Source organism: Hyla sarda, chromosome 1 (genome assembly GCF_029499605.1).
Source record: "Hyla sarda isolate aHylSar1 chromosome 1, aHylSar1.hap1, whole genome shotgun sequence".
Taxonomy (NCBI): Eukaryota; Metazoa; Chordata; class Amphibia; order Anura; family Hylidae; genus Hyla; species Hyla sarda.
In genome coordinates this window covers 457,207,994-457,232,629 of record NC_079189.1, presented here as the reverse complement: position 1 = coordinate 457,232,629, position 24,636 = coordinate 457,207,994, and the positions used below count along the sequence as shown (strand labels likewise).

General features: G+C 41.8%; 1 protein-coding gene across 3 annotated transcripts in view; it reads left to right on the top strand.

Annotated features, from left to right (window-relative positions):
* Positions 1-24,636, top strand: part of AACS (acetoacetyl-CoA synthetase) — a 135,567-nt gene that overhangs the window by 15,873 nt on the left and 95,058 nt on the right. For all 3 annotated transcript variants that reach the window (XM_056533778.1, XM_056533771.1, XM_056533762.1), the window contains exons 2-5: positions 13,427-13,530; positions 16,649-16,769; positions 18,908-19,021; positions 24,085-24,182. In XM_056533778.1, coding sequence (XP_056389753.1) covers positions 13,427-13,530; positions 16,649-16,769; positions 18,908-19,021; positions 24,085-24,182 — 437 coding nt within the window. The remainder of the gene's footprint in view (positions 1-13,426; positions 13,531-16,648; positions 16,770-18,907; positions 19,022-24,084; positions 24,183-24,636) is intronic.

Sequence of the window (24,636 nt, the reverse complement as noted above, 5' to 3'; positions counted from 1 at the left end):
TCCTAGCGGGAAACTCACCGTAACATGCCAGTGCGAATGTACCCTAAAAACACTACACTACACTAACACACAATAAAGGGTAAAACACAACATATACACCCCCTTACACTGTCCCCCCCCCCCCAATAAAAATGAAAAACTTATTGTATGGCAGTGTTTCCAAAACGGAGCCTCCAGCTGTTGCAAAACAACAACTCCCAGCATGTACTGACAGTCCAGGCATGCTGGGAATTTAGAAACAGCTGGAGGCACCCTGTTTGGGAATCACTGGCGTAGAATACCCCTATGTCCACCCCTATGCAATCCCTAATTTAGTCCTCAAATGCGCATGGAGCTCTCTCACTTCGGAGCCCTGTCGTATTTCAAGGAAATAGTTTACGGCCACGTATGGGGTATCTCCGTACTCGGGAGAAATTGCAATACAAATTTTGGGGGGCTTTTTCTCCTTTTACCCCTTATGAAAAGGAAAAGTTGGGGTCTACACCAGCTTGTTAGTGTAAAAAAATTAAAAAATTTACACTAACATGCTGGTGTTGCCCCATACTTTTTATTTTCACAAGTGTTAAAAGGAAAAACAGACCCCCAAAATTTGTAACGCAATTTCTCCTGAGTACAGAAATACCCCATATGTGCATGTAAAATACTCTGCGGGCGCACAACAAGGCTCAGGAGTGAGAGCGCAGCATGTACATTTGAGGCCTAAATTGGTGATTTGCACAGGGGTGGCCGATTTTACAGCGGTTCTGACTAGGGATCGACTGATATCGTTTTTTTAGGGCCGATACCGATAATCGGTAGAGGTTAGGGCCGATAGCTGATAACTTATACCGATATTCCGGTATAAGTTATCGGCGATTTATCCCCCCTCGACACCGCTGCAGGTCATTGATTTAAAGTGGGCGCTTTAAATCAATGCACTGCAGTGGCTTTTGCTGTGCCATTGGCCGCCGCCACCTGCTTCTCTCCCCCTACCTGTCAGGGTGGTCCGGGCCATCCATCCTTCCTTCCTGTAGTGTCCGGCGGCATTATCGGCTTATCGGCAAGGTGATTGCCGATACCGATAATGCCCAAAATCGTGATTATCGGCCGATAATATCGGCCATACCGATAATCGGTCGATCCCTAGTTCTGACATAAACGCAAAAAAATAAATACCCACATGTGACCCCATTTTGGAAACTACACCCCTCATGTAATGTAATAAGGGGTACAGTGAGCATTTACACCCCACAGGGGTCTGGCAGATTTTTGGAACAGTGGTCCGTGAAAATGAAAAATGAAATTTTTCATTTGCACAGCCCACTGTTCCAAAGATCTGTCAAACGCCAGTGGGGTGTAAATACTCACTGCACCCCTAATTAAATTCTGTGAGGGGTGTAGTTTCCAAAATAGGGTCACATGTGGGGGGGTCCAATGTTCTGGCACCATGGGGGGCTTTGTAAACGCACATGGCCCCTGACTTCCATTCCAAATATTTTTTCCCCAAAAGCTCAATGGCGCTCCTTCTCTTCTGAGCATTGTAGTGCGCCAGCAGAGCACTTGACGTCCACACATGGGGTATTTCCATACTCAGAAGAGATGGGGTTTCAAATTTTGGGGGGCATTTTGGCCTATTACCCCTTGTAAAAATTTACAATTTGAGGGAAAACTAGCATTTTAGTGAAAAAAAATTAACAAAAAATCCTTTTCACATCCAACTTTAACGAAAAGTCGTCAAACATCTGAGGGGTGTTAAGGCTCACTGGACCCCTTATTACGTGCCTTGAGGGGTGTAGTTTCCAAAATAGTATGCCATGTGTTTTTTTTTTTTTTGCTGTTCTGGCACCATAGGGGCTTTCGAAATGTGACATGCCCCCAAAAACCATTTCAGAAAAACTCACTCTCCAAAATCCCACTGTCGCTCCTTCCCTTTTGAGCCCTCTACTGCGCCCGCCGAACACTTGACATACACTTGAGGTATTTTCTTACTCTATTTCTTTCCTTTTTCCCCCTTGTAAAAATTCAATAACTGGGTCTACAATAACATGCGAGTGTAAAAAATGAAGATTTTGAATTTTCTCCTTCAATTTGCTGCTATTCCTGTGAAACACCTAAAGGGTTAACAAACCTTTTGAATGTCATTTTGAATACTTTGAGGGGTGCAATTTTTATAATGGGGTAATTTGTGGGGTATTTCTAATAAGAAGGCCCTTCAAATCCACTTCAAACAGAACTGGTCCCTGAAAAATTTAGATTTTGAACATTTTGTGAAAAATTGGAAAATTGCTGCTATACTTTGAAGCTCTCTGGTGTCTTCCAAAAGTAAAAACATGTCAACTTTATGATAGAAACATAAAGTAGACATATTTTATATGTGAATCAATATATAATTTATTTGGAATATTAATTTTCCTTATAAGCAGAGAGCTTCAAAGTTAAAAAAAAATGCAAAATTTTCAATTTGTTCATCAAATTTTGGAATTTTTCACCAAGAAATGATGCAAGTATTGACAAAAATTTACCACTAACATAAAGTAGAATATGTCACGAAAAAACTGTCTCGGCATCAGAATGAAAGGTAAAATCATCCCAGAGTTATTAATGTTTAAAGTGACAGTGGTCAGATGTGCAAAAAATGGCCGTGTCCTACAGTGAAAATTGGCTGGGTCCTTAAGGGGTTAAAGCTTTCTGCTTGTAAGGAAAATAGACAAACCAAATAAATTATATATTGATTCACAAATACAATATGTCTACTTTATGTTGGCATCATAAAGTTGACATGTTTTTACTTTTGGAAGACATCAGAGGGCTTCAAAGTTCAGCAGCAATTTTCCAAGTTTTCAAAACATTTTCTAAATCGGAATTTTTCAGGGACCAGTTCAGTTTTGAAGTGGATTTGAGGGGCCTTCATATTAGAAATACCCCACAAATGACCCCGTTATAGAAACTGCACCCCTCAAAGTGTTCAAAAGGACATTTTTCATTTTCACGGACCACTGTTCCAAAAATCTGTCAGACACCTGTGGGGCGTAAATGCTCACTGCACCCATTATTACATTACGTGAGGGGTGTAGTTTCCAAAATGGGGTCACATGTGGGGGTCCATTGTTCTGGCACTATGGGGGCTTTGTAAACACACGTGGCCTTCAATTTTCTCTCCAGAAGCCCAATGGCGCTCCTTCTTTCTGAGCATTGTAGTGCACCTGCAGAGCACTTTACATCCACATATGAGGTATGTTCTTACTCAGATGAAATGGGGTTACAAATTTTGGGGGGCTTTTTTCCAATTTTCCCTTGTGAAAATGAAAAATTTAGGGTAACACCAGCATTTAGTGAAAAAATGTTTACGTTTTTCATTTTCCCATCCAACTTTAACGAGAATTCGTTAAACACCTGTGGGGTGTTAAAGCTCACTATACTCCTTGTTACGTTCCGTGAGGGGTGTAGTTTACAAAATGGGGTCACATGTGCGTATTTATTTTTTTGCGTTTATGTCAGAACCGGTGTAAAATCACCCCTATGTAAATCACCAATTTAGGCCTCAAGTGTACATGGTGCGCTCTCACTCCTAAGCCTTGTTGTGTGTCCACAGAGCAGTTTATGCCCAGATATGGGGTATTTCTGTACTCAGGAGAAATTGCGTTACAAATTTTGGGGGTCTTTTTTTTCCTTTTACCTCTTGTGAAAATAAAAAGTATGGGGCAACACCAGCATGTTAGTGTAAAATTTTAAATTTTTTTACACTAACAGGCTGATGCAGACCCCAACTTTTCCTTTTCATAGGGGTAAATAGAGAAAAAGCCCCCCCAAAACTTGTAGTGCAATTGCTCCCGAGTACGGAAATACTTCATATGTGGCCCTAAACTGTTTCCTTGAAATACGACAGGGCTCCGAAGTGAGAGAGCGCCATGTGCATTTGAGGACTAAATTAGGGGTTGCATAGGGTTATTCTATACCAGTGAATCCCAAACAGGGTGCCTCCATCGGTTGCTGTACTCCCAGCATGCCTGGGCAGTCAGTGGCTGTCTGAAAATGCTGGGAGGAGTTGTTTTGCAACAGCTGGAGGCTCCGTTTTGGAAACACTGCCTTACGATACATTTTCATTTTTATTGGGGGGGGGGGCAGTGTAAGGGGGTGCATATGTAGTGTTTTACCCTTTATTATGTGTTAGTGTAGTGTTTCTAGGGTACATTCACATGGGCGATGGTTTACGGTGAGTTTCCTGCTAGGAGTTTGTGCTGCGGCGGAAAATTTACCGCAGCTCAAACTTGAAGCAGGAAACTCACTGTAAACCCGTCCGTGTGAATGTACCCTGTACATTCACATTGGGGGGGGGGGGGGGGGGGGGGGGGACCAGCAGCTGTTGCAAAACTTCTTCTCTTCACTATAATGCTCCTTTTCTTCTGAGCATTATAGTGCGCTCGCAGGTCACTTTACGTCCACATATGGGATATAAGGAAACACTAGACCTGGGGGACCATATAATGAAGAAAAAGATCCACAGCAGAGTGGTATAGCAAGTAAATGTAAAACTAGCATACATCTTCATAATGGGAAGGATAGTTAAGAGTTAGTTAAGCCTGGAAAACCCCTTTAACAAAAGTTTGTCAAGCACCTGTGAAGTGTTAAGGCTTACTGCACCCCTTATTACATTCCGTGAGGGGTGTAGTTTCCCAAATAGCCCATTGTCGCTCCTTTCCTTCTGAGCCCTCTAGTGCACTCACAGAGCACTTTACATCCACATATGAGATATTTCCTTACTCAAGAGAAATTGAGTTACAAATTTTGAAGAGAAAAAATGGGGCTACATGAACATGTTAGTGTTAGTGTTGATTTTTCTTCTCCACTTTGCTGCTATTCCTGTGTAACACCTAAAGGGTTAACACACTTTCTAATTGTCATTTTGAATACTTTGAGGGGTGCATCAAATTCACTTTAAAACTCAACTGGTCCCTGAACAATTCAGATTTTGAAATTTTCTTGGAAAATTGCTGCCAAACTTTGAAGCCCTCTAATGTCTTCAAAAAGGAAAAACATGTCAATTTTATGACGCCAACATAAAGTAGACATATTGTATATGTGAATCAATATATAATATATTTGGCATCTCCATTTTCCTTACAAGCAGAGAGTTTCAAAGTTAGAAAAATGCAAAATTTTCAGTTTATTTTTATTTTTATGAATTTAGAATTTTTACAAAAAATTATGCAAGTATCGACAAAAATTTACCACTAACATAAAGTAGAATATGTAATGAAAAAACATTCTATGAATCAGAATGATAAGTAAAAGCATCCCAGAGTTATTAATTAATCAAGTAACACAGCTCAGATTTTCAAAAAATGCTCTGGTCCTTCATTGGGCACTGTCAGATACAAAAGCTTTTGATATGTTGTAAAGAATGCAAAATCAATAGGTTTTGCAATTGCTTTCATTAGAAAATTTTCAGTATTTCATACTGAAAAAGCCAGTCAAACAACTGCCCCCCTGACTGCTTGGACACATACTAGACCTGCTGTGTCCATGCGTCATCACTTATGTCATGGACACACTTCCTTGATTGACAGATGTGAGCGCAGGGCTCACAGCTGGAGGAAAATCCCCCACTGTCAGCTTGTGTCCCGCTACTGTCAGTGAGGACAAGCTGGGAGTTGTAGTTTTGCTAATGCTAGGAGAGATGTGAGCAGACAGCATACTGAGGGAGGGGGCGGAGACCTGCAGTGAGGCCACACACCCTCCTTTTGAGAGGAATTCAGACTAGTGAGCTAAATAAAAAGTGTAATAAAAAAATTAAGCTGCTAGACACAAAAATTAGATGCACATGGTCAGGATTAGGTACTGAGTGATATATTTAAAAAAACATTTTTTGGTTGGATCTGACGGGTACGGTTTAAATGGGCATTCCCTTTTCAGACTTTTATAGCACATACACAGGATATGCCATAAATGTCTGATAGATACAAGTTTCACCTCTAGGTCCTTATCTAGCTATCTTTAAAGAGGTACTCCGCCCCTAGACCCAGTGGCGGGACCCCCGCTATCAGACATCTTATCCCCTGTCCTTTGGATAGAGGATAAGATGTCTAGGGGCGGAGTACCCCTTTAATACTGGGGCCCTCTGGTCTGCATCTATCAGACATTTATGGCTTATTCTGTGGATGTTCTTTACGTTAAAATGGAATACGTCTTTAAGCTGAAGGACATTTCTATATGTGAGGTAGAAGACTCTTATGAGGCTCTAATGAGTACTTTTTGTGACTTGGGGGATTTAAATGGTCACTGTCATGAAATCAAAAAATTTATATGTTATAGTACTTAATTAAGTACTACAACATATCTCTAATATACTTTAATTAAAAAAAGTGATTTTAAACCAGTTTAAAATCACTTTTAAATTCGGCCACTAGGGGTCGCCCTCCTAGTGGCCGAATGCATTCGGCAGTGACGTCACTACAGAATTTTGACTAATTTCAGCCTGGCAAATGAGTCGAAATTAATTCACTGCGGTGCCTGCTCCCGCCTGTCAATCAAACAGGCGAGAGCGAGCACGCTGATATCTGGGGCTGCGCGCATTGGCCAGCTCCACTGGCCACGTGCGTGGCCCCGCCCGCCCTGTTATCCTGTCCGGAGGCAGTGCGCACACTCATTGCTGCGCTGATCCTCCGGATGGGTAAGTCTGATCTGAGGTCTTATAATACTTTATACAACTTCCAGCATGACCATACAGTCATCAGCTTTCAGGGCATGCTGGGAGTTGTAGTTTTGCAGCAGCTGGAGGCACCCTGATTACACATGAGTGTTTCTCAAACAGTGTGCCTCCAGCTGCTGAAAAACTACAACAGCAAGCATGCCCTGACAGCTGTATGGGCATACTGGAAGTTGTAGTTTCTCAACATTCACTGCAGGCCGGCGATGCTCCTCTACTCCTCCTCCCTGGATAGCACATGCACAGGTAAACAGGGAGGAGGAGACCCCGGAGCTGCCTGCCGTGCTATTGGCAGATCATCTATGCGCGCTCCAGACAGGAGCGCTGCATAGAGGATGTGAGGGCGGAAGCAAGCGCCCAGCAAGGCGTCAGTGACGTCACGCCTGTTGGGAAGCGCTGCTTCCTGCCCTGCTTTATAGAGCAGATTTAGAAGCACTAAATCTGCTCTATTAAAGCGATTTAAAAAATGTTTGAAGCCAGGTAGGGGGTTAGGGCTAGATTACTCTAGGTAGCGACATATTAGATTATATAGTACTTGGTGGGAGCTACCCTTTAAAGTAATATCAGGAAGTATTACTTTGCTGGGAGAGTAGTGAATGCAGGGAATAGTATTCCTGCAGAAGTGGTACCTGCAGATATAGTGAAGGAGTATGCATGGAATAGGCATAAGGCTATACTTCATATAAGATAGGGACATGGACTATTCATAGTACAGTAAAATCTCCCTTAGCGGACACCTCCCAATAGGGGGACACCTCCCAATAGCGGACAGATTTTAATTTCCCTTGCAGGGTCCTATAAGACCTAGTGTATTTGCATCCTCCGAATAGGGGTCACTTCCAATAGTGAATGTGGACACTCCCAATAGGGGAAAAAACACTCCCAATAGGGGACCACCAGGCTTATGTGCCGACCCTACCTTGTACACAGGGCCGCTGACAGGGGGGTTATAGCCAAAACCCCAGTAAGGGGCCTAGGCTTCCCGGGGCACTGGCCCTCTCCTGCAGCAGCCCCAGCACAGAAGCAGAAGACTTCTGTTTAAACAGCGGTCTCTTGCTTCTGTACGTCCGCCGGCCACATCATCAACCCCCCCTTCCCCTTGATTTCCCCCATGTCACTTTATTTCCCCTGTGCCAAATCATTCCCCCCCCCCCCCCCGTGGTATTTCATTTCTCCCTTTATTACCCTTTGTGCAAATTCATCACCTCCTCTTTAGCACCCCCTGTGCAATTTCATCCCCCTGTGTCCTCTCTTTCCCTCTTTATCCCACCAGGGCCATTTCATCCCCCTGTGCCACTTTACTCCCCCTGTGCCAAATCATCCCCCCTCGTGATACATCACATTTCCCCTTCTCTCCTTTTCCTGCTGTTCTTCTTACCTGGCCAGCAGGCTCATGTGCAGGGGCTCTCAGTGGGTTTGCACTCACTAAGAGGCTGTTAGCAGCAGCGGCTGTGGGCACTGACCAGTGAAGCTCCTGACGTCACTCTCAGTAAGTACATCACAGAGGACGTCAGGAGAACGTCAAACCCGCTGAGAGCCCCTGCACCTGAGCCTGCTGGCCAGTTAAGAAGAACAGCGGGGGAAGGAGGGAAGAGAAAGGTGATGTGGCACAAGAGGGGGATGATGGGGATGAAATGGCACGGGGTGGTAAAGAGGGGGTGATGAATTTGCACAGAGGATAATAAAGGGGGGAATGAAATGGCACAGGGGGATCAAGGGGAAATTATGTGGCACAGGGGGTAAGGGGGGGATTTGGCACAAGGCACAGGGGGAATAAAGTGGCACAGGGTATAAATGGGGCATGAAATGGTACATAGGGTTGATAAGGTGTGATTAAATGGCACTGGGAGATTCTACTGTAGTATTGCTTTTTATTTTTTATAGGTAATTGCACTCTGGAGTGAGTACAGTATTTGGTCATTTAGAAAGATTTTTGAGCCTTTTTTCCCAATAGAGGACATCTCTCAATAGTGGACACTTTTTATTTTTATTTTTTTTATCCCCGTGAGTGTCCGCTATTGGGAGATTGTACTGTATTAAAGGAGATGTCCGGCGCAGACTTTTTCTATTCCGTCCTGCCCGGGCTGCAAAAAAAAGACAAACAAACTTTAAATTGCCTCCATATATTGCCTCGGAGCTCTGCAACAGTTGATCGGTCGGCCGGGCTGTTTACTTCCCTCTTCCTTTAACCCGGTACGTCACACGGCACTTCAGCCTATCACCGGCCGCAGCGATGTCCCGCCTCGGCTGGTGATAGGCTGAAGCGCTGTGTGACGTACCAGGCTAAAGGAAGTAGGAAGTAAACAGCCCGGCCAACCGATCAACTGTTGCAGAGCTCCTAGGCAATATATGGAGGTAAGTGAAAGTTTGTTTGTCTTTTTTTGCAGCCCGGCCAGGACGGAATAGAAAAAGTCTGCGCCGGACATCTCCTCCTTTAAGAATATTGGGCAGACTAGATGGACTGAACAGTTCTTCTCTGCTGACACATTCTTTTTCTATAGTGTTATGAGGTATAGCAACTAATATGCTGACATAAGATGCACAAATGCTTGAGATAAAAAACTTAAAGGGGTACTCCCGTGGAAAACTTTTTTTTTTTTTTTTTAATCAACTGGTGCCAGAAAGTTAAATAGATTTGTAAATCACTTCTATTTAAAAAATCTTAATCCTTCAAGTACTTTTTAAGGGCTGCATACTAAAGAGAAATCCAAAAAAGAAATGCATTTCCTCTGATGTCATGACCACAGTGCTCTCTGCTGACCTCTGCTGTCCATTTTAGGAACTGTCCAGAGCAGGAGAAAATCCCCACAGCAAACATGCTGCTCTGGACAGTTCCTAAAATGGAGGGCAGAGGTCAGCAGAGAGCACTGTGGTCATGACATCAGAGGAAATGCATTTCTTTTTTGGATTTCTCTTTAGTATACAGCCCCTAAAAAGTACTGGAAGTATTAAGATTTTTTAATAGAAGTGATTTACAAATCTATTCAACTTTCTGGCATCAGTTGATTTAAAAAAAAAAAAAAAATTTCCACGAGAGTATACCCCTTTAACCCCTTAAGGATTCAGCCCATTTGGACCTTAAGGACTCAGACAATTTTATTTTTACGCTATCGTTTTTTCCTCCTCCCCTTCAAAAAATCATAACTCTTTTATATTTTCATCCACAGACTAGTATGAGGGCTTGTTTTTTGCGCGACCAGTTGTCCGTTGTAATGCCATCACTCACTTTACCATAAAATGTATGGCACATCCAAAAAATATACTATTTGTGTGGGGAAATTAAAAAGAAAACCGCAATTTTGCTAATTTTGGAAGGTTTTGTTTTCCCGCCGTACAATTTATGGTAAAAATGACATGTGTTTTTTATTCTCTGGGTCAATACGATTAAAATGATACCCATTATTATACACTTTTCTATTACTGTTGCGCTTAAAAAAAATCGCAAACTTTTTAACCAAATTAGTATGTTTAAAATCCCTATTTTGAAGACCTATAACTTTTTCATTATTCCGTATAAGCGGTGGTATAAGGGCTAATTTTTTGCACCGTGATCTGTAGTTTTTACTAATACCATATTTGCTTATACAAAACTTTTATTACATTTTTTATAAATTTTTTTGGGAATAAAAGGTTATAAAAAAAGCAGCTATTTGGGACTTTTTTTTTTTTTACATTCATGCCGTTCACCGTACGGGATCATTTACATTTTATTTTAATAGTACGGATATTTACGCACGCGGCGATACCAAATATGTATATAAAAAATTTTGGGGTAATTTGTGGGTAAAATAGGGAAAATGGGACAATTTACGTTTTTATTGGGGGAGGTTTTTTTCACATTTTTTTTACTTTTTTTAAAACTTTTTTTAACTTTTATTTTTACACTCTTATAGTCCCCATAGGGGACTATTTATAGCAACCATTCGATTGCTAATCCTGTTCAGTGCTATGTATAGGACATAGCACTGATCAGGGTTATCGGTCATCTTCTGATCTGGTCTGCGGGAAGGCAGAGCAGAAGACTCCCGGAAGACAGCGGAGGCAGGTGAGGGGACCTCCGTCTGCCGTGCAGGATGATCGGATCGCCGCGGCAGCGCTGCGGGCGATCCTATCATTCTGTTAAGTGATCGCGATGCTGCAGATGCAGTGATCTGTATTGATCACGGCATCTGAGGGGTTAATGGTGGACATCCATGGGATCGCAGGTGTCCGCCATTACCAGCGGGTCCCTGGCTGCGATCCACAGCCGGGACCTGCCGCGCATGATGCCGGCATCACTCTGATGCCCGCGGTTATGCTCAGGACGTAAATGGTGCATTAAGTACCACATCACCAGGACGTACATTTACGTCCTGCGTCGTTAAGGGGTTAAAACCTGTTCAAATAAGCGTTTTGGTCTTATGTTTATAGGGCCACCCAGCTATTTGTCCCCTCCATCTTGGGATCAGGTTTTTAGTCTGATACTTTGATTTTCATGGAGCCGCTGATAGAGGGGCCAAACAGTACTTTACTCCCTTCTTCCCACTGAAATAAATGTGTTGGGAAGCTTCAGCATTGGGACAAGGTGTAGGCATATTTCGTCTTTTGTCACTTCTCACTCATGCAATGACATTGGTAAAATGCCACAGTGTACACAATCCTTATGGGCATATGCACCCATATGGCTAAACTTGCTTCCAGGCTGCAATTGAGGCCTCCATATTGTGAAAGATTTTTTCCACCAAGTATAGTCCTTGGGAAAATAAAAGAATCCAGCACTCCAGGTGTAGACTAAATGTAAACATTTACTTTTAATCCATGCCATTAATGGCATGGATTAAATGTACATTTTTACATTTTGTCTACACGTGGAGTGCTGGATTCTTTTTTTTGCCCAAGGACTATTCTGGATGTTTCTCAAAGGTAAAGAAAATCAGGCACTGCAGCACTGCCGACTATCTTGTAGATGCACATAGGCTGCGTGAGACAACCGCATATAGTCCCTTGGGGGTGCACACTTAAATGAAACAAAGTCCAGGGAATCCAAGTGGCAGAGCGTAATGAAGTAAAGCAGCACTCACCCCAGATGACTGGTGCAGACAGGAACGGTTCTTTAATTCCAAATAGCGGTATAACAGGGAGCAGAAGATCATGCAGCGGGGAGAAGAAAGACCGTGTCCACGGTCAGACGCGGGGGCACACCTGTGAACAGCAACTAGTTTTGCGTCATACTGACGCTTCTTCCGGCTGCAGGTGTACGCCTCCTCTAAGCAGGTAAGCCTTTTATATACACACCGTCCCACAATACATTATACAAAACAGTAAGACAAAATAAAACAATAACAAAGATAGAATGTGCATATTTAAAAACACTTAGAAAAAGCATAAGCGATAATCAGGAAGGAAGAAAAATCATGTCTTTCGTTAAGTCCAAGAGGAAAAACGTGTGCATAATGCCCTTGTAGGTTCTTTTATGTAGGAAAGACACAGCGGGCATTATGCACACGTTTTAGGGAACATCACTACTCGTTCAGGTCGGGCAAGGGCTCACCCAGGTTTATCTCGCATATGGCTGAAAGCCATGGAGGTAGCCCTGATGGTTTGAGGTTTGCCGGCCTGTAGCGAGTAGGTCCCGTCCCCGTAGGTGAGGACAGGCATCGGTATCTACTACAGCGAGAGACGCTGTGGATACTGAAGTTGAATGCCGTTTGTCCTCTTGGACTTAATGAAAGACATGATTTTTCTTCCTTCTTGTGATTATCGCTTATGGTTTTTTCTAAGTGTTTTTAAATATGCACATTCTATCTTTGTTATTGTTTTATTTTGTCTCGCTGTTTTGTATAATGTATTGTGGGACGGAGTGTATATAAAAGACTTACCTGCTTAGAGGAGGTGTACACATGCAGCCGTAAGAAGAGTCAGTATGACGCGAAACTAGTTGCTGTTCACAGGTGTGCCCCCGCGTCTGACCGTGGACACGGTCTTTGTTCTCCCCGCTGCATGATCTTCTGCTCCCTGTCATACCGTTATTTGGAATTAAAGAACCGTTCCTGTCTGCACCAGTCATCTGGGGTGAGTGCTGCTTTATTTCATTACGCTCTGCCACTTGGATTCCCCACTATTCTGGATGTTGCTCACTCAACGGCTGTGGTGAATTTTGTGCATCTGGGATGTAGGAAGCAGGGAACTAGAGTGGAATAACAGTGAGCTATTACATTGTTTTCTCCCCTCCATATTGTGGCAACATGACCACCACTGTGTGATTTTTTTTTTTTTTTTTTCTTGGGTTGTCCGCTCAAGTACCTGGTAGTGGGAAACTAAACTCTAATCTCTATTAACAACTGTATAGTAATATAACAGATTGTGACTTCACAACATTACCTTAAATAACTCCCAGAATGGGAAAAGTTATACCACAAACAGTAGCAATATGAGCATAAAATATTGCTATTAGGTTAGAAGTCAGTATGACTAAAGGCATTACTGTTTATCCTACTTCCCCCTACTACTCTGTACAAAACATAGTCAGTTATGTTGTAGTAAATTGTATGTTATTTTCCCACTTTTGTCATATTTATAAATATATCATGTAAATGCTTTTATTGTCCTCCAGGTTACATACAACTGAGTGCTTTTGAAATGTTTTATTATTATTATTATTTCTATACTGTATCCTATTTAGGTGCCACATACGTATATATGATATATAATTATTTTTGTTTAAAAATGTAATTTGACATTTAACGTTTTTGCTTGTTATAGCTAACTACAATGAACTGTACAAGTGGTCAGTAGAATGCTATCCAGAATTTTGGGGCGAACTTTGGGACTTCAGTGGCATTGTCTACTCCCGTATGTATGATGAGGTACAGTATGCCTTCTCTTTAAAATGCTAACATGCTATAAATTCCTCTAAAAACCCCCACAATATTTTTTTCGTTTTGATTATTCTAAAATAAAGCATCTTTGCAAATTGTTCAGGCTGCCAGAGACAATATGTCATAAGTCACATGATCTCCAGGGGAGCATGGTTATCCTGCAGTGGGTGGGAGGATAGCAGGATAGATTTACTGAAGGGGGTCCTGTGCATGAAATAGGAACAATGGAGGTAATAGAGGCATATTACACGGTATTATAACTTGGCATCAAGGGCTCAAATGCTGAAGATAAAAATCCTGTAATACCTCTTTAAAATACCTTTTGTGTGTGTGCCTCTCTGCAGGGAATCAGATGGTTTCTGCACCGTGTCTACTGTTCCATATACAGAACACACACTGCTATTAATATATGCCTGTATATTGGTAATGGAGTTACAGGGTAAAGTCTGTGGATTTAAATTGTCTAAAACTTTGTAATTATACTATAGTTTTTCAGGAATTGCTGCATTAGTTTCACTTTAGTTCAGTTTTTCCCAACCAGTGTTTCTCCAGCTGTTGCAAAACTGTAACTCCCAGCAATGCTGATCATTGTACTTTTGCAACAGCTGGATGCACATTAGTTGGGAAACACTTCCCTAGGTACTAAGACTTGGCTTATATCTGACGGATTTTACCACTTTGTTCTGTAACCTAAAATAAACTTTTTTAAATAACTGACCACTTAGCGCCATGGCTGCAAAATTGCTGGTAGTTCTAGGTCCGAGTGTAGGAAGGATTTTACCTTACAACTAAAAAATAACATGGTGTCCAAATATTGGCAGAATGCAGCAGTCTGGATTACATGGGGCTGCATTCTGAGTTGAGCTCTTGTATTCCCATTCACATTCCAGTTTCAGTGACAGACATGAGTTCATGTGGGGTCTGGAAAGTCACATTTCTTAAAAGCAAACATGATTGCTAAAGTTTTGCAGGATCTTACTTTGTGTTACCAGCTAATCCCTGGATGAAAAGACAATTTATACTAATGGTGCCCATATACTTTCTAAAAGAACGATGACTTTACAAACACTACAGAATGGACTGAGGCGATTTTCTTTTTCAACATGCCATGTCAGGCTGTGTTCCCATGTGGACTTTGGGCACAAATATGGAACTTTGTTCACACAGTTTTATCTTAAATCCCTAATTGTTACAGCCATAAAAACATTTTGATACCTTGGATGGTGCAAAACTATAGCCTCGGTATTTGTAGATCTGCAACATTGGTGAATTGTTCTATTCGGATGTTGGCCTATACCTGAATGAAACAGTACGTTATAACAGCTGCCCCAGAAACAACGATTCACTGATGCGCTTGCCCCCATGATCGTCAGATCTTCTTCTTTCTGTGTGACTACATCAAGGACTCTGTGTATCTAGAGGAGTCTATATCCCTGAATATGCTGGAATGTGTCTGGGCAGAACTGGACTTACTCTGCAGTGTCACCAATGAAAATCACTTTGAACTTTTGTAGTGGATAGATAAAACTTGGATAGTGTGTGAAGGTCTGCAGCTGTCGGGGCATGCATAGAGTTGTAGTTTCCAAACAAATGTACAGGTACCTTTAGTCATGAGTAGACTAGCAAGGTAGAGACTATAGGGGAGGAAGTTTTATTCACCTATTCCTATATATGACAAAGTAAAGACACTGAGTAAGATTTGACAAAAAAGTTGGCCATAGCAACCAATCAGATCGCTTCTTTCATTTTTGAAAAATAAGACTCAATCTGAAAGGTTGCTATAGGCAACTGATCAATTTTCCTCAGCACACGTCTTGACGAATCTCCCCCAGCTGTCCATCTGAGTCTCCCTGACCTCTTCTCCTCGCCTGCCTTGTCCTAGCCTGTTCTTTCTGCCACATTGCCTCAACTCCAGGATCCGAAGGTTGGCTTAAAGGGGTACTCTGGTGCTAAGACATCTTATCCCCTATCCAAAGGATAGGGGATAAGATGCCTGATCGTGGGGGTCCCGCCGCTGGGGACCCCCATGATCAGGCATCTTATCCCCTATCCTTTGGATAGGGGATAAGATGTCTTAGCGCCGGAGTACCCCTTTAACATGCAGGAGCGGACAGCTGGGAATGTGTAACTCTCTGGCAGCACAGTGATATGGGGTATGCCCACTAAATGCACCTTTTTGTAAATGTTTCCACTTGCCAGAACAGAGAACATTTTAGCCATATATACACATTACTTTTATTAACAATTACAGTTATTAATTCTATTGGACATAGAATTATTATGTATTTCAAAGTGTCATTAATTCCAGGGCATGAGTGACAGACCCTGCCCACTAGGACTTACAGTCTGCAAGTGCAATATGCTAATGTACATAGCTAGATTGGAGTTGGCCTGGTCATAAATGTTCATTTTGTAAATGAAAGAAGCTTTTTTAGCTATTGACAACCTAACTTCAAACCCTCCTTATTAGCTATTTAGGGGGAGATTACTCAAAACCTGTGAAGAGGAAGAGTTGTGCAGTTACCTGTAGCGACCAATCAGCTTCTTTCATTTTTCAAAAGCCTTTTTAAAAAATTTAAGAAATCTGATTGGTTGCTATGGGCAACTGCACCACTCTTCTTCTAAAAAATTTTTAAGAAATTGACGTATACAAGGTATATATTAACCAGAAATAAGTGTGAATTCCTATGCACATAATAGATAAGCCTGAAAAGACACCTGAAATGGCAGAAATTGTTTCAACTGATAAAATTATGGCTTACTACAGTAGTCAGTAGGGGGAGCTCACTGCATGTGGATTTATAATGCTTTCACTGAAGTTAATGGTAGCTGTATGCATACATACGTAGTCAGAACATTCTAGTGACAGTATATTGCCGTGTAAAGATGTAGTGGTTTTGCTGCACATTTATGGCAAGGAGGCTATACCACAAATCCATAGCAAATTCATTGTACAATAGAAGAGGATGGGGTATAAAAACCCAAAACTTTAATCCTTGAATATTCTAAATGTTGGAGTCTCAAACTGAATGTTCTGTAATGATTTTTATTGTGGCTGTGTACAATGTTATATACAGACGAAAGGATTTGACTTGTTTATTTACAGGTTATTGACAGATCTAAAGGGATTGCTAACATTCCAGAATGGTTTCATGGGAGTCGTCTGAATTACGCAGAAAACCTTCTGAAATACAAGAACAATGATAAGATTGCTTTGTATGCCATAAGTAAGTGCAAGCTAAAACAATTCTACAAATGCTGCCACACTTGTTTTAAACACAAAGCAGGTACTGGGCCTACATAGCAAATTTTTCTGTAACTGATGTTTTGCTACCTGCTTTGCAGTGCATTACAGCTAATGAAAGGAAAGGTGGTCGTGTTGCATGATACAATTTGTCACATTTGTTTGGTTTTGGCAACTTCTGTGTCACAACCCAACTTAACTTTTTTGCAATATTATACAGCTCAATTAAATTTGTATTGTCATTATTTTATTTGTACTGGCATAAAACTGAGAGGTCTTGTAGTTAAATAAAACATAATCTTAATTGACTATCCCAAAAATATGTTTTCTGCCATAATTTGGAGAAATGAGAACAAATTCAAGAGAATTTTCGATCTTACCTCTGTCTTGCATTTTGCTATGGGCTGTGGCCATCTTGAGCAAACTTATTGCAAGGGTCAAGCTTGTTTGGGTCCTGAAATTGGTCATACTGGCTCTAAATGTGTTGATAAGTGTGGTCCTATTACACAGCCTTTATTACAAAGATTGGCTCTGTTCTCCCTGTATGTAGCTTTGATATTTCACCTGTAATAACAAAAGACTAGGTTTCCACCCAGGTTTTTTTCTGGCATTTTATAGAAAACTGCCACCGCAGTTTTTGAGCCAAAGTCAGATTGCAGGGGGTCCGACTGCTTGGACTCCCCACAATCTCCTGCCTGGCGCTCCGTACAAATGAAATGTGTCAACCACTGCACCAAGTGGTGGCCGACAATGCCCCCTCCATGCATATCTGAGGATAAGGGATTTTATTTTTTTTTTTTTGGACTACTCCTTTAAGTAATCAAATGGGCAGTCCTGCTTAATGATTGACAGCTCTCTGTGTATAAGTATGCATGTAGCGAGAACTGTCAGTTATTAACTAGCACCGCCCATATGACTACTTGGCCGTGAAAGAGAATAAATGTGATTAAATAACAAGTTCTCCTAGAATCTTTTCCACAAAACTATAATATTTTCTCAGCTCTTCTTGGTCTATAACATGCCACCTGAGGATTGGACTGCTTTTTTAACATGACAGGTTCCCTTTAAGAAATGGGAAAAGGTAACTTCCTAATATATGTTGGCTACACTTAGCTGTGTAATACTGCTTATATGCATTATTATATGCTGTACAAAACTGTACAATAGCTATCTCCTTCTGAGAAGTTAACAATATGGTTTTCAATGCCCCCGGCATATTTCATAAGGTACCAGATCTGAACTTTGGATTAGTCAGTGGTAAATCGGTCTATGGGGTCCCTGTGCTACAAGGCAGCGATGTTGGCCACTGAGCCATCATGTGTCCATACTTCTAAATTAGAAGTGTCTTACTACAAAGCAGATATTTTCATTGCCTTGCCTTCTATCTCTTGCTTCCAGTTAAAGGGGTTATCCACCATAAAGTGATTTTAGTATGTACCTGGCAGACAGTAATGGACATGCTTAGGAAGGATCTGCGCTTGTCTTGGCGCTAAATGTCTATGTTGTGAGATTACCATAACTCTGTGGCTAGATTTTTGTGAACTGGTATTTCCTGCTTGAGTTTTTTCTTTTTTTTTTTTTTTTACTAAAAATCCCACAATTCCATTACCCCCCCCCCCTCCCACACATCAGCCACCCCACTCATTGAAACATAAATGAGCTGCATCCATTCAAAAGACCTGTGTGGACCAGGGTGCCTACAGCTGTTGCATTAGTTGCAGATTGATTCCTCCACCGATTGAAGCAGACAGGCTCCCTGTCATCAGCTGACTAGTGAGTCAGGTCTCGGCCGCATTGCAGCCTGGGAAAAATCTGAGACAACAGTCATTTTGTTTGCTGTTAAAGATAAATATTGGGGTGAAAATCACAGAAGAATTGTGAGAAAACAGTCACACCCAGGTACAGACACTATATTATGAACTACACTAACTTTACAGCCCCTGTAGCATAGTCAAATAAAAAAAATTCCCGGAATACCCCTTTAAGTAATAGAAAGTATAATGTATTTGTGTTTATCTGCTGCAGGTTACCTATCATTAGCTATTTATTAAGTCTGCCTCTGCCAGGCACTTGGCATTCCCATGGTGATCATACTGAGCCGTATCTCATTATTTTCCTCAGAAGAAGGCAGGGAGAATGTGGAAAAAGTGACTTTTGAAGAGCTGAGAAGAGACGTTGCTTTGTATGCAGCTGCCATGAGGAAGATGGGAGTCGAAACTGGAGATCGTGTTGTTGGTAATTGTCAACATTTTCTAGTATGGTGGGAGTCGGCAGTCTTCACTATATAAAGTGACCGGAGAAGAGGAAAGAGATTACTCATTAGCTATTTTGCTGTCATCACTAAAATCTCTCTTCTGCTACCACCTTTTATTTTATTCTAGCTAAGAATCTGTGCTGTTATTGTCATCACCTGTACAATGACCAAGAGCTACTGTGTTAGGAGAGTATGTCACCAGATCAAGACTTCACTACCTTTATTTTTACCGCACATGCCTTCCATATACATCAGTTACAATCTATGTGTATAAAAGAATCAATCAGTATCTGTGTGAATAATATATAGAAGTGATGCCTAACTGGCAGTTCTAGGGGTGTCTTGTGACTGGTGTGTGGCTCCTAGAAGGCTCATCACATGCTAAAGCTGCCTACTCTGTGATACTGGTCAGGCATAGGTGCCCCTATAGTTGGTGTTCTGACCTGCCATAAAGGACAGAAGATACCCTTTATTTTCTTTCCTGTTAATGGGGCAATAGGCTATCTAAGTTTGTACATTTGTATCTATACATGGGCCCCTCCATATGTATTGTTTTTAAAAACAAGAACCAAAATCCCTGGTCACATATTCAGCTGTGCGAAATAGTCATATGCATGTTTGCCTATCCCTTGACCCAGCACTGGCTGATTTTAATGTACAACCCTTAGATGATGTCAGGGGACACATTCAAGGCTCCCTCAAGAAGTCAGTTGACAAACACAGCTATAAGCATTCCTAGAATGAACTTGCAGGAGAGATCGCGGGAGTCCCCAGCAGCGGGACCTCCGCGATCAGACATCTTATCCCCTATCCTTGGATAAGGGATAGGATGTCTAGGGACCCTTTTAAGGATGCAGGGACTTTAGTGGCTTTGAAGCGAGCACAGGAGCTGCGCGGGAGATGCTACTATCAGTAGCCACACACTCACTGCTTATGCCGGGCAGCGTCAATCCCGCCGCTACCTGGCATTTAAACCCTTTAGATACCGTTATCAATGACATTCACTGTGTCTAAAGTTAAAATGAAACTTGCGGGGGTTCTGTGAGCTAAAATGACGGAGGAGGGTTCCCCTTACCTGCCTCCTGCCGCTGATCGCCGATTCACTGATTTAGCCCAGCTTAGCCAAGCTAGATCAGTGGATTGGTGATCATACTGTATATTGCGATGCCATAGGCATAGCATTTTACAGTAAATGCAATCTAATGATTGCATATAAAAGTCCCCTATGGAGTCTTAAAAAGTGTTAAAAAAAAAAAAAAGTCTCCAAAATTATTTAAAAACTCCTTCCCCAAATTACCCTTATTTTTCAATTTTTACAAAATGGTATTGCGGCGTGCGTAAATGTCCAAACTATTTAAGATATAATGTTTATGATCCAGCATGGTAAAAGGCGTAAAATACCAAACACTAAAAATACTGATCACATCATAGATAAAATTTTAAAATTATAAAAAACGATCAAAGTCCCACCAAAAAAAATGTTGCCAATAAAAACTACAGATCACAGTGCAAAAAATAAGCGGTCACAGATCCCTGTATACTGAAAAATGAAAGTTACAGGGGTCAGAAGAGGACAATTTATATGCATACCAATTTTGTTCTGAAAAGTTTTTTTTTTTTTTTTTTTTAAGTAGTGCGATAATAGAAAAACGATATAAATAGGGTATTGTTTTAATCGTATTGACCTACAGAATAAAAATAACGTGTCATTTTTACCATAAAGTGCACTGTGTAAAAACCAAACCCCCCAAAATTTGCTAAATTGCAGTTTTCTTATAAATTTCCACCCACAAATTTAATAATTTTTTGGTTTCGCTGTACATTTTATGTTAAAACGTAAGATGTCATTACAAAGAACGAATGGTCAAGAAACAAGCCCTCATATGGATCTGTGGGTTGAAAAACATAAAGTTGTGGATTTTAAAAGGAAAGGAGGAAGAAACGAAAACATGAAAATGGGTTAATTGGTTGCGGAGTTATGACGGTCTTTAAATCCATTGCTATTGTTGTGCACAATGGAGACAGGGTGCCAGCCCGCTGAGCTCCTCTGCCTCCTCAATATTCACTGACTGCCCCCCCCCCGTGATGAATAAGCAAATGTCTTCACTTTCACGTCATTATGATGTGTGAGCCTGCTGGGGGTAAGCGCTCTGCTCGCTAAGCAGAGATCATGCGCCGCTGCCTTCTGGGTGTCACCCCCGGCAGGCTCTCACAAAGACATTTGCATATTCATCATGGGGGCGGCCAGGCTGTAAATATTGAGGTGGTGGGAGAGCTCGGCGAGCAAGCTCCCCTCCTCCACTGCACACAGCAGCGCAATAGCAGTGGATTAAACAGGCATAACAGCGCAACTGGGCAACCAATTAAAGTGACCACTGATTTATTACTGGATACCAGCAATATATCCCAGTATATTGGGTTTAGTGCGGGTGAACAGGCTGTCAGTTTCCCTTTAATTTCCAGAAGCAATTTTGGTAGGTCTCCAGAGTGAGAGCCTTAACCTACAAATATTAAGTTATTTCACAGATATGACTTATGGCTGGCCATGCACATAAGTATCGCCAACAAGTATCGCTCCTGATGCCTTTCCGTACACTTGCATATTTAGCATATACGTGTTCTCAGCAGGTAGAGGAGATAATGCTGCTGTCGGACACATCTGTTAGTGGTGCCAGAAAGTTAAACATATTTGTAAATTACTTCTATTAAAAAATCTTAATCCTTCCAGTACTTATTAGCAGCTGAATGCTACAGAGGAAATTCCTTTCTTTTTGGAACACTGATGACAGCACGAGCACAGTGCTCTCTGCTGACATCTCTGTCCATTTTAGCAACCGTGCATAGCAGATGTATGCTAAGGGCAGCATGGTGGCTTAGTGGTTAGCACTGCTGCCTTGCAGTGCTGGGGCCTTGGGTTCAAATCCCACTAAGGACAACAATAAATAAAGACTTATTATTATAATAACGTCTGCAGAGAGCACTGTGCTCGTGATGTCATCAGAGAGCATTCCAAAAAGAAAAGAATTTCCTCTGTAGTATTCAGCAACTAATAAGTACAGGAAGGATTAAGATTTTTTAATAGAAGTAATTTACAAATCTGTTTAACTTTCCAGAGCCAGTTGATTTAAAAGAAAAAAGGTTTTTCACCGGAGTACCCCTTTAAGTAAATAATACAACTTTCTTACTAACCCCCCCCCCCCCCTCCTGAAACATAATTGATTAATGTAGACTGGTCATAATAATATTACAAAGTTTTGGGAAGGTTAGACAAATGTTTCCCAATCAGCGTGCCTCCAGCTGTAGCAAAACTACATTTTGGCTGCCGGGCATGCAACAGGTGAAGGCATCCTGGTTGGGAAACACTGGCATAGATAATACAAAGTAGCAGCAATACATGCTTGACCATCATATAGCAACATGCTGTATATGTAAAAGGAAAATTCAAGCACAGATTGTAAGTAAGTGCATTTCTTCTCCAGAGACCTCATTACAGCTTTACTACTGACATCAAATGCTATTTCTGTTCAATTTTGTTCAATTTCAGAATAAGCCAGATGAGTATAATAAAATAAGCAGCTGCTAGATAAATTCAGCAACACTAATAATAGAATTAGACATTGGACTGACTGGGAATGCTAAAATGCATATTACTTTTTTATTTGTTGTTGCTTGTTTGTTTTTTTAAACTCTGTCAATTGGATCAACTCCAGAAAATACATGTCATTAAAGAGATATTCCAGGATTTATTTACTTTTATCTATCGTGCCCGTTATGCAGAGTTATGTCAATCATACATTTACTTGTTTTACTGATCTCTGGCAGATCGTCCACTTTTTGATGTTTCTATGGTCCCCCCAGGTTCAGCATTCGTGGCGGTATAAATGACTATTGTCTCGAGCCTATCCTGCAATCCTGTTTGGCTCAAGACAACAGCTGTTCAAAAGGGGCTTGGCCTGGTCTTGTCTTTCCTGACAAGCCAGCCCACTGATGACATATGCATTCCGTCCACACGTGCCAGTGCTCACTGTGGCCCAGCATTTGGAAGACTGCTGAGAACATGTGACGCCGGAACATTGGTACGTCCAGATGGAGCACACGCCATCAGGGGGCTGGCTTGTGAAGGAAGACAAAAAGAAGCCAAGCCCCCTGTGATCCGCCATTTTCTCGAGCCAAACAGGATTGCGCAAAATGCTCAAGACAAGTCATCTATACCGCCGCGAATACTGAACCTGGAGGGACCATAGAAACATCAAAAAGTGGACAATCCAATGGAGATGAGTAAAGCAAATAAATGTAAGGCTGGGTTCACATCACGTTTTCTCCCATACGGGAGCACATACGGCAGGGGAGAGCTAAAACCTCGCGCTCCCGTATGCTTTGGTATGCGCTCCTGTATGTAATTCATTTCAATGAGCCGGCCAGAGTGAAACGTTTTGTCCGGTTGGCTCATTTTTATGCCATGAGCCAACCGGACAAAACGTTTCACTCCGGCCGGCTCATTGAAATGAATTACATACGGGAGCGCATAGAAAGGCATACTGGAGCGCAAGGTTTTAGCTCCCCCCTGCCGTATGCGCTTCCGTATGGGAGAAAACGTGATGTGAACCAGCCCTAATACTGACATAACTCTGCATAACAGGCAGTTAAAAATTAATAAACCCTAGAATACCCATTTAAAGGGGTTTTCGAGGTATATCTAATACTCTAATCTGCCTTCCTGTGCATTAAAAGAAACGAAGCTGCATACTTACCTCACCTGCCACTGCTGCTGTCAGATCTTCTCGTCCCCGCTGTGTTCCTGTCCCTTTTCCTTTTAATAATGTCCTGCTTCCCACTTAGCCAATCACAAGGCTAAACGTCATCAGAAAAAGGAAAAACAACCACAGCAGGGCTTAAAGATCTGAGTGGGCGGGTAAGAATGTGAGCGCAGGAAAATAGATACTAAAGTATTATATTTGCCTAAAAGAAAGCCATTTAAATGATTTTTTAGGATTAAAACGTGCAACTTAGATTAAAGCAAAACTTTCTTTTTTTACCCCCTTAGGCTACCTTCCAAACTGCATACAGACACTAGAAGCTATGCTGGCTGCTGCAAGTATTGGGGCAATTTGGAGTGCCACATCCCCAGATTTTGGAGTAAATGTAAGTTAAATGAAACTTTTTGATCCTATAGTAATTGATGGTGTAATGTTAACCCCTTAACGACCAAGGACGTATATTTACGTCCTTGGCCGGCTCCCGCGATGTAACGCGGGGTCACGCGGTGACCCCGTGTATTATTGGGTCGGTCCCGGCATGTATCTGAAGCCGGGACCCGGGGCTAATAGCGCGCGGCAACGATCGTGGTGCCGCGTGCTAGTAACCCTTTAGACTCGACGTTCAAAGTTGAACGCTGCGTCTAAAACGAAAGTGAAAGCTGCCCGGCTGCTCAGTGGGGCTGATCGGGACCACCGCAGTGAAAATGCGGTGTCCTGATCAGCTGGGACACGAGCGGAGGTCCTCTTACCTTCCTCCGGTGTGTCCCTTCGGCGATTGATTTATCCAAGCCGGCTTGAGCAATCGACCACCGATAACACTGATCAATGCAAAGCTATGG